An 11422-nucleotide genomic window follows, 5' to 3' on the forward strand; every position below is an offset into this window, starting at 1 on the left:
CGTCAGAAATTCTCATTGATGTCCTGTCTCCTTAGTGACCTGCACTCAATGAATATGCTGGTCTGAATCACTACAGTAGAAAATCTCCTCACCCCCATTCTCAAAACAAGTGATCACTCAGAAAATCAACCCTTGGGATAAATTGCTTTGGGCAATGACTCTTGCAGCGATTTTCCAATTGGCGCCCCCTCCCCGAGTCCCTGTGATGTCTCAGGAGCCACCTCTGAGATCCCAAGCAGTGAGAATTCTGGTGTCCCTACCTCCACGCAGACAGACAAACTCCATTGCTTCCTAGCTCCAATTTTACTAATTTTTATTCTGTAATTCTATGTAATATTTAATTTGTAAAACAAGGTTTACTGGGCTTCCCTGGTGGTGCAGTGGTTAAGAATCCACCTGCCCATGCAGGGGACACGGGTTCGAGCCCTGGTCCGGGAAGATCCCACATGCTGCGGAGCAACGAAGCCCGTGCGCCACAACTACTGAGCCCACGTGCCGCAACTACTGAAGCCTGCTAGCCTAGAGCCCGTGCTCCACAACAAGAGAAGCCACCACAATGAGAAGCCTGTGCACCACAACAAAAGAGTAGCCCCTGCTCGCCACAACTAGAGAAAGTCTGTGCACAGCAATGAAGACCCAACACAGCCAAAAATAAATGAATAAATAAATAAATTTTTTTTTAAATTACTGCTTTAAAACTTACAATGAAAAAGATGGAAAACCACTGTCTCACTGAACCTCTCTAGATCTGCCCATATTTCCAGGCTCTTCCTTTCAAAAGATTTTTGTTCACTTCCCTCAGTTCATTCACCCACTTTGCAGAAATATGGACATCTGCCGCAGAATATGGACATGTGCCAATGATTGTTTAGGAATTAACGATGAAGTACACAATCCTTCTCTTAGTTTGGGCTCCTCCTGCAAAAGCAGAGCCGGAGAAAAAGGCTTTCATTTGGGACTGTGATCCCAGGGGGCAGGATAGCAGGAGAGGGCTTGTGAAACAGGGAAGGAAAGAAGCCAACACGAGTCTGCATGCATCAGTAAGTTGGCCATCCACTCCCCAGGCTCCACCAGGAATCCAGAGTGCAAGGGATTCATGCCCCTCCCCTCTCCCAGCAGGCCTGAAGTCCAGATGGCAGCAACTGATGTATAAATATACTCTAGCTCCTTCGCCAGTGGGGTGGAGGTAGGCCATGGGGGTAACTCTTCTACATTGACTTCTAGAGTTTCTCAGGAGCATTAAGCTCTAGTTGCCTACAGTAGGAACTGCTTTTCCAATGCATCCTTTGCCTCCTGCCCTTCTCTGTCTCACTTCCCCCATCCCCTACCAGTATTTTCGGCAAATCTCCTCCTGAGTAAACTACTTGCACTCGAGTCCTTGTCTCAGGGTCAGCTTCCAAGGGAACCCAACCTAAGGCAGGGATATTTAATAGAATACCAGAAATTTGGGTTTGGAATATGAGAGAGAGAAATATAGATTCAAAACCAAATAGCACTTTTATTTTTATATTACACAATATCCAACATAATTCTCCAAGTACTGTGGACAATTCTTGGGTGGACTGATGTACACCTTCAGATGCTACATGGCTGAACTAGTATTAATCTCCACTTCTGGCAGCATGATTGGTCCCAAAAAAGCTGACTGCTTCTCATTGTTTTACTAATTTCTCACCAATGGCACCCAGTAGGACATCTGGGATACCTTCCTTGTTTATGGTAGCTTTTGGTTTCTTAGGTGTTCCAACCTTTGGTTGAGAATTGCTGGTTCCTGGCTTAGTTCTCCTTTTGGACCAATTCCTGTATTTACCGCATTTGGAGAATGGCTGCATGGAAGGGAAATGATTCTTAGTGGAAGAAATGAAACCATGGAGTGATCTACCGTCAGGCTTAACAATCAGTTAGTTTAAATATCAGTGACTTTTTAAATGTATTTTAAAACTGTGATGATAGAACAGCATGCATATTTAGATGTATTTATCAAATATTAACCCATTGAAGACCACTGAAGCACAACCTCACTTTTGTGCATTCAGAATGAAGGTTCTCCTACTGGACATACAGTCAATGGTCACACTAAATATTTGTTGAAAGAAGGGCTTTCTAGGTCTGTATCTAAATTTCATATAACGTGTCATTGACTAGGAAAGTTTTTGTCAGTCTCAGGTGTGTGTGTGTATGTGCGTGTGTGTGTGTGTGTGTGTGTGTGTGTGTGGTAGAACCACAGACCTATCTGCTCAGCCCTTGTCCTAGGGCAATAACAAGTGAATCATGTAAAGAGGAATGTTGGAAAGAGTGCCGATCTTTTCTAAATTTTCGGCTTGTGGTAATGTTGACTAGATTGAGAGTTTTTAGCTTGATGGCAAACACTCAAAATTTGGATTTTTCTTAGGGCAACTTTCATGAAGCAGATTACTTTTAAATAATGTGCAACTGAGATCTGTAATACCTGGTGATTTCTTTAAAATATTTTGTCTGTGGCCCAGGTCACAAGGTCACAATCACGGTACTCTTGCCCTAGCATGAACCGCCAACGTGTTACTGCATTTCAGAAAACTCAAGAACTTCGGGAGGGCTGACTCATTCTATCTTGAACAGCTTGTATGTTCAGATCACAGTATGTGGGGTGGGTGCTGTGTACACTGAAAAGCAAAATCCCAATGCACTGGATTTTGCTTTTGGATTTTCAGCGTCTCCCTCAACATCCTGTTTACAGCTAAACACGCACAGACCCACTGTGCCTGCCAGCCAGGACCAATTGCGTTTGTGCGGGTCTGTGCTGCCTTTCAGGCAGGTTTTTGAAAAGAGTGGCCTGGAGTATTTCTGAATAATGAAAGTTGGTTTTTTTGCCCCCTCACATACCGGAGGGTGTTCCTGTAGACCTGAAGATCAGCTTTTGAAAGCCCTTACCACACAATACAGCTTTTTTCAAAGAGTACTGGTATCAGGAGATTCTTTTTCTGAGATGAATAACACAGTTTTAAAGTGATTGCAGAGCTCCTGAAGTTAGTAGGACTTTGGAGAATACAGGACAACTTGAACTTAAGGTACTTAAGACCCCTGTAAAAGTTTTATGGTTCTTTCATGCTTTTGCTTTTGTGTTCTAAAATGTAGAAAGACGTTGAGGGAGAGAAGAGGAAGCAAAATGTTATCAGAAGGGGGGAAAAAAAACCTCTTGTGAATGCTACCTGGAGGGTAAAATGTGAAACTGGATCTTAATTTCCTTTTTGTTTTTGAGAAGACTGTCACTGCCTATGAAATATGAGGCCTGTGAAAGACAGAATGTTCCGAAGTCACTCTTTGGGACAGTCCCCAACTTCCACATGTGGGGTGTTTTTCTCATGTGACTGATTGAACAAATTGTAACTGACAGTGAAAACTCCAGAGCCCCCTTTTCTCCACTCACAAATCTCAGTCTTCCAATTACCTGTCACCTATCACTTATTCTTCATTCCATAAATATTGTGGTAATACCTACTATATGCCAGCTACAGCATCATGCTGTGAAGTTGAAGACAATCCTGAGAAAAACAGACACCTTCCCCTGTGTCTTGGAATTGACCATCTAGTGTACACAGATAATACACATAATTGCCACAACTCCGAGTGCTGTCAAGGACAATAAGAGAGGCCATGAAAGCACCCTATCTGCTTTGGAGGTCAGGAAACAGGCTCTTGTAAGGCAGTCATGACTGAGCTGAAATCTGAAGGGGCACTGCAGGCTGTGGGAAGAACCCAGGGAAAAACTCTGGGACAGGAAGGGAGGAGAGCGCTCCTCGAACCGAAAGGCCAGCATACAAAGCTAGAGGCAGGGTGCGGAGAACTGGGGTGCAGGGGGAGCCCATCATAGAGCTGCTTTCTGCCTCTTCTGGATTTGGGTCTTTATGTGAAAGAAAATGGGCAGCCGTTAAAGGGTTTGAAAGAGAGATGCGACAAGATCTGATGGCGTTTTTAAAAGACCACACTGAATAGAGGGTGAATGAGAGGTCGGAAGGCAGCAGGAGGGGTGATGGGGATGAGGGCTAGTTCAGAGGCTGTGACGGTGACCCCGACCACAGATGGTGGTGACTTGAATCAGGGTGGCGGCAGAATTGGAGTTTCTTGAAATATTTAAGCCAGTAGCGAAGGGCTGGATAGGAGAAGAAACAATATGTGATCATGGAGGATTGGGGGGGGGGGGCAGAGGGAGGAGTTCCCAGCCAGTGTAAGTGTCTGGGCATTGGGACCTTTAACCGAGGGTCAGGGTAGGAAGGGTCCTCTAGCCCCTAGGTCTCCAATCTTTCCAACCCAAGGAGTGGCTTTGAAACTTTGGCCTGTGACCCCCAGGGAGAAATACGTTTTACACTGTCCGCCCGCACACAGACAGGGGATAGAGAAATTCACAAGACAGTGCTTCCCCGTTTCATGTGCAACGAAGGCAGATTTCCTATCTTACACTACTAAACAAACAAACAAACAAAAACATAGGTCCTCTTGGCCTCCCCTCCCCCCCCCCAAGCGTTGACGGCGGCGCTGATGGCGGCGGGGACCACTGTGGCATCACCCGCGCTGGACTTTGTGACACCAGGGCCGGGAAGTCCCAGAAGTGGGATGAGTCGAACTTCCTGGCGACCTACCGCCCAGCGTACAGAAACTGCGATTTCATGAAGATGAATGAGCCCGGCGCTCGCCAGCTCGGTCTGGAGGAGGACAGGAAGGAGGTGCAAAGAGTGATTTCGAAACTAAAGAAGCCATGACCCTCGACAGCTTAGCTAATAAATTAGCCACCACTGATACCTCGGAGCTCAACTATCCAGGGCGGGAGCCGAAGAAGGATGGGGCGCACACCAGCAAAATCTTCCTGGACAAACAAGAGAAACAGTGGCAGTTCGAAATGAAAAGGAAGCTTCACTGCAACCAAGGACTGAACATCAAACTGGCCAGACAGCTGATTTCCAAAGATCCACAACGTGAGGAGGTTGAGGACGAAAACAAAGAAAGTTGGCGTGCCACCAGCCAAGACAAGACTACCACCATGAAAGAATCAGAGGACGGCCCCACCAGCGACGAGGAACTGCAGACCCAGTCATTCAATGACAAGAAGACAACGTTTGATCAACGCTGCAATTGTTTGTCAGATCCAAACCCTGTTACTATAACCTGCGGCTTCTTGTTCTGTAGAGCTCATGCTTCAAGTACTGAAATACTTATCAGTTAAATTGTACTGCGATAATTAAACGGTAAACTTAGAAGATAATAGGTTAACTGGAAAAATCCCTGCTTGCTATTCTGTCTGGTTCTTTGCCACAAATACCAATTCTGATATTCGTCTAAAGCCCCATTACTTTGAGAAAACTGTTGGTTGATGTACGTAGCATATAGCTTTCGATGTGTTAAAATGTGTAAAGGGGGACTGATTTATATTCACTTCTAGCTGTACTAACTTTTATAGAAAAGGTTTTGTTACAAAATCTAAATGCAATTGGTACAGTGGGTTATGTAGTCTGATAAATATTCAGGCTGAAAAATACTTGTCTTTAGGGTGATTGGCCTGTTTAATTGAGAGGAGATATATTATAAGAGTTATTGTTACATTTTACCTTTAAATTTTCCCTTTATTTGCTTTCAGTGTTTATAAGGAAATGACTGAATGTTTTCTCAATAAAAAAATAGTCCTTTTCCCATGGATTATCAGGTTAAAATGGTGCCAACGTCTATTTTGTTTTTGTGCACTAGATGGGCAGATTTGATATCAATTATTTGTAAAAGTCTAATATTATCTAAGTGGTTCCTTAGACCTGTCTTACCCTCTCCACGCTTTGCTTCCTCAGTCCTCCTGGGGCATACACAGCACAAGGCTTTATGGAGTATCATAGATTGTCAAAATATTAGAAACTCTTCTTTCTCTTAAATATTCTTTTATTTGTTGCAGTAATGTCACTTCTATTTCAACCATCATGGCCTCTTCAGGCTTTTAATATGTGGAGAAAATAGACTGAATAGCAGAAGTGCTATAGTCAGGAAAAAGAATCCAACTGCTACATTTCTACACCTTTTTGGTTTACAGCCTGCTAAATAATTTGCTATTATGAGTTCATCATTTGTCCTAATTAGCTTTTAGAGAACAACTGAGGTTTTTTTTTTTCACAACTGACTCCTGTGCAACCAGTGACATGATCATAGTTCCTGAATGTACACAGACAGACGTCAGCCCAAAGGTTTTATGTGTATTTCCATTTTTTTTCATTGAAATTTTTACTGAGATAACTGTGGGTTCACATGCTGTTGTGAGAAATAATACACAGAGATCCTGTGTACTCTTCATCCAGTTTCCCCCAGTGGTAACATATTGCAAAATGGTAGTACAATGTCACAACAGGATATTGACGTCAGTACAATTAAGATACAGAACATTGGGCTTCCCTGGTGGCGCAGTGGTTGAGAGTCCGCCTGCCGATGCAGGGGATGCGGATTCGTGCCCCGGACCTGGAGGATCCTGCATGCCGCGGAGCGGCTGGGCCCGTGGGCCGTGGCTGCTGGGCCTGCGTATCTGGAGCCTGTGCTCCGCAACGGGAGAGGCCACAGCGGTGAAAGGCCCGCGTACCGCAAAAAAATAAATAAATAAAATAAATAAATAAAAGATACAGAACATTCCATCACCACAAGAATCCCTCATGTTGCCCTTTTATAGCCACATGTGTTCTCCATTTCTATAATTTTGTCATTTCAAGAATGTTCTATAAATGAAATCATATAGCATGTAACCTTCTGGGATGTACCAGGTTTTTTCGCCCTTTCACCCACTGAAGGACACATGGACTAGTTCCAGATTTTGGTATTACAAATGAAGCTCCTATGAACACTCATGTACAGGTTTTTGTGTGAACATAAGTTTTCACTTTTCTGGGATAAATACCCAGTAGTGCAATTGCTGGCTCACATGGTAGTTACAGTTTCTTAAGAAACTTCCAAAATGTTTTTCAGAGTGACTGTGCCATTTTACATTCCCAGCGGCAATGTGTGAGCATTCCAGTTTCTCTGCATCCTCACCAGCATTTGGTGTTGTCACTATTTTTTATTTAGGTCATTTTTATAAATGTGTCCTGATGTCTTACTTTGCCTTTCGCTAATAGCTAATGATGTGGAACATCTTTCCACGTGCTTATTTGCAATCTGTATATCCTCTTCTGTGAAATGCCTTTTGCCCATTTTTTGATTATTTTACTGTTCAGTTTTGAGAGTTCTTTGATTTGCAAATTTTTCACAATCTGCACCTTATCCTTTTACAGATACTTTTGCAGAGCAAAAGGTTTTAGTTTTGATGTGGTTCAGTTTATCAGTTTTTCCTTTTATTCATAGTGCTTTTGGTACCCTAGTCAAATGTAATCCAGAAAGACATTTTTTTCCACATCATGATTTCCTAATTAAGTGACACGGCATTAGGATGCATAGAAAATGGACCTTTATTATTTGTTTGATTTTCCTTTGGAAAAAGGAATCTGAAAATGTTCAGTTCCAGTTTCAACTTTCTATCAGCATCACCTCCTCTGCTTAACTCCTTTGATGTTACCATTTGTTCACTCATTTTTAAGAATTAAATTCAGCCAGGCTGGCTATTTAAAACCTGGGACAGAAAATGGTATAAATGGATTGCTAAAAAAAAGTAACTTCCACTTGAAGGTCAAAGCAAATGCATTTTCCCCCTAGACTTTGAAATTATTTCCATTTTTTCCCTCTACATTAGTACACTAAATAACATGTTGTAATAAGGCACGATATTATTTTAAAAAATGATAGTAAGAGCCACTAAATTTGTTCCTTTGAATTAAAACCTCAATTTGACAAACACTGAACTCAAAGCGTCTTAGTATTTTCACTTGAAGGATTTTGTTCTTTGTGTGCAAATACCACCTGGGACTAACACTGTAGTACTTATCAGTCCTTCACACCTTAGAGTAAATGAAGAACATGGTATACATATTGACTGGGGGGGGATTATAAAAATGAAAGGAGAGAAAGAGGTACCCAGAAGTGAAGAGTTGGGAAGGGAGGAGAGGAAAAAAAATGAGGGGGAAAAAAAAGAAGAATGGAGGTTTAAGTTCACTAGCTTTAAAAGTCAGGACTAGCTCTCAATGAGTCATTAACTCCGAACTGTCATCAAGAGGACACGAAATCTTAGTGAAGAAATGATGAGGAAAAGAAGAGTTCTCTTCTCCACCCAACCAAATAATTAAAGCAATACTACTACCACAGCCTGTACTACTAATTGTCATTTATTGAGTATATGCAATGTGTCAGACTCGGTACCAGGGCTTTGAAAGCCTTATCAAATTGAATGATGCCAACGATCCTTTAAAAGAGTATTTTGCCCGTTTTAGAAATGAGAAAATTTCAAATAATTAAAATTACGTAATTGGCCCAAGTCTATAGCTGCTAGGTGGTAGAATCAGGATTCACACCCAGGCCTGTCTGGCTGACTCAGGCATGGTCTTTTCCCCACCATACAACACTGGCTCAATGCAGGTCCTTGATGGTGATAGAAGGCCCCCCTCTCACCCTCCCCTAAGCACACACGTCTGTCCTGATAGTGTAGGAGGGGCTATTTTTCTGTACAGCTGAGAAGTACAACCGGTCTAAGGAGAATGTTCTCCAACCTAGGAACTGCCCGTGCCCTCTGACACACTGCCCCGAGCCCTAAGTCCTCCTGCTACTTCCTCCCATCCCCTATTCTGAGCCTGTGCTCAGCCAGGAACCTGAGACATTCACTCACACAAAGATGCCACTGAGTGAAAGCATATTTGTCAATTGCACTTTCAAGTGAACAAACATTTACCAAGTACAGCCACGTGTCAGAGGCAATAGCCGGGGCTAGGGAGAGAAAGATGAATGAAATACAACCTCTGCCCCTAAGGAGGTCTGAGTCTAGTGGGGGAGACCTGTATGGTTCTGAAATGATCATTTATGAAGCCTTAAGAGGAAGAGGCTGCCTGTATTAAAAGAGGGATGAGTCCTGGTTTAGGTCATGTAACTGCTTGAAAGCAAAGAAGTGATTTCCAAATGCCTGCAGAGAGAGCAGCAGCCTTCAGAGGAGCTCTGGTCTCTTGTGAGGTCCTCCTGTCTGAAGGCGAGGACAGAGGGAGCCTAGCCCTTGAGACCTGATCTGGTTCAGGAGTACAGGAGGCCCAGCTCACACTTGGCTGGGCTTGGGGAGGAGTGCAGTACAAAAGGGACTGGGGGCAAACCATAGCAGGATTCACATGTGGGGAGGTAAACAGAGAGAGATGAGCACATAGAGGGGAGTAACAAAGGGTTCTGCATTGCATTCTTGAAGAATCCGTTTCCACTAGACAATGCTGAGAGTTTTGTTTTTATCTTATTGGAATGAGGAATTGTAGATACTCTGTCTCAGAAGCGAAGCAGTTATGTAAAATGTGAACTGTAAACCATGCTTCCTTCTGTTGGCTCATGCTTTATGCAGCTGTATTGTCCTTTTCTGGAACATTGGGGCCATTGTTGAAACCCTGGGTCAGGGAGGGTGCTGGTATGTGCTGTGGGGAGAGAGGTGCATAACCTCATCCCTTCATTCCTCCAGATGGCTGGGGAGGGGGTGTGGAGGAAGGCCAGGAGAGTGGCAGCAGGAGAGGCACGTCAGGCTGGAGCGTGACAGAAGGAAAGGAAAACGGAAAGAAAAAAGGGGACGAAAGACTCCAGGTGTGTAGGAAATATTGAGAAAGTAATGACAGCATTCAATACCATAAAGCTCTTGGATTTTTCTACTGTGTTAAAATTTTATGTTGCTGGGCTTCCCTGGTGGTGCAGTGGTCGAGAGTCTGCCTGCCGATGCAGGGGACACGGGTTCGTGCCCCGGTCCGGGAAGATCCCACATGCCGCGGAGCAGCTGGGCCCGTGAGCCATGGCCGCTGAGCCTGCGCGTCCGGAGCCTGTGCTCCGCAACGGGAGAGGCCACAACAGTGAGAGGCCCGCGTACCGCAAAAAAAAAAAAAAAAAAATTATGTCGCTTTCTTGGGCCATTGAGCCAGTTCCTGTCTGTTTTACAAATGGTCTAAGAGTCCTGCCACTCCTCTGCTACCCTGGTGACAAATCAGGTCTTTGGGGAGGGCCCCCCTTGGCGAGAGGCTGGCAAGTGGAGACAGAAGTGAGGAGTGGGGAAGAGAAAATGCACACAAAATGAGGTGGCTGGAAAGATGATTTAGGATTCACAGGGGAGTGAGGTGATGTCCCGTGTAGGACCACACCACTCAAGAGACGCTGCTTTTTTTTTCAACTGAAGTATAGTTGATTTACAATGCTGTGTTAGTTTCTGGTGTACAGCAAAGTGATTCAGTTATATAACTATATACTATACTTCAATTAAATATATATATATATATTCTTTTCCATTATGGTTTATTACAGGATATTGAACATAGTTCCCCATGCTATATAGTAGGTCGTTGTTATCTATTTTATATATAGTAGAGAGTATCTGCTAATCCCCAGGAACCACTTCTGTGTGCCTCCCTGTCCCCCAGTCTCAGGTAGCAGCCTACACTTTCCCCCAGGGGCTCTGATGACTGCTCACACTATTGTTTGCCCAACACAATACCGTACTTCGATGATTAGGATTATTAGGGAGAAATGTGGGCAAGGAGAGAGATGAGGGATGGAACCTCCAAAATCCAAATGTAGGGAAGAATACACGCAGAAATCTTTGATAAGAAACTTGATCAAATTAGTGCTACCATTTTAAGACAGAAAAGTCAGTCCATAAGCTACAGGATGCAGCATTTATACACATTCGTTGGCGATGGGGTGTGGGTAGAAGAGGCTGAGCTCTTTGCCAGTGTCCACACCGCTTGGGCTTTAGCAGCTGAAGCTGCACGTGCAGGGGCTTTTGGAAGATTTAAGGATACAGGCTGCAAAAAGCCTGGGGAAAACTGAAAATTGCTGGTGTGTGTCTGTGTTTGTGGCAGGGGTGTGGGGTGGTGGGCTGAGGGGGGGAAAGCTGCCTTAGGCATTTTTTCTCACCAGTATAAACACAGTTCTCTAATATAAAGTTATATATTATTAGCTCTTAAAAATATAAAAAATTGTTTTTATCATTGTGTAGGCAGAGCATATTTGCATCACTGAACCTGCCTATGCATGCTGGGTAATAATATCTTATTCTTGCAAGGAGCCTTCTTTTTCCTTTTTTTTTTCTTTCCTGTTTTAAAGCAGACTCTTTGAAAGGTGCATATGAACCCCGTTTCCATAGCAATTGCAAGCATCAGTGATAACCCAGAGCTTCTAACTTATAATATACAGGCTACTCTATTAATGAACTTCAAACCGCATTTCCATGAGACAACGGCTCAGCCACTGATAGATAAGGTCAGACCCCATCTCCAAACTTTAAATTAAATCAGGTTAGATCAAAATGCAGCAGAAGGAGTGTCCTTTT

General features: G+C 43.6%; 1 protein-coding gene across 1 annotated transcript; it reads left to right on the forward strand.

Moving 5' to 3' along the window:
• Window positions 1–4158: 4158 nt before the first annotated feature.
• Window positions 4159–5197, forward strand: PPP1R2C (PPP1R2C family member C). The gene is given in 3 exon segments (XM_060137357.1): window positions 4159–4244; window positions 4499–4686; window positions 4689–5197. Coding segments are annotated over 3 exon segments (783 nt in total).
• The last annotated feature ends 6225 nt before the right edge of the window (window positions 5198–11422 follow it).

Source organism: Lagenorhynchus albirostris, chromosome X, assembly GCF_949774975.1.
Source record: "Lagenorhynchus albirostris chromosome X, mLagAlb1.1, whole genome shotgun sequence".
Lineage (NCBI taxonomy): Eukaryota > Metazoa > Chordata > Mammalia > Artiodactyla > Delphinidae > Lagenorhynchus > Lagenorhynchus albirostris.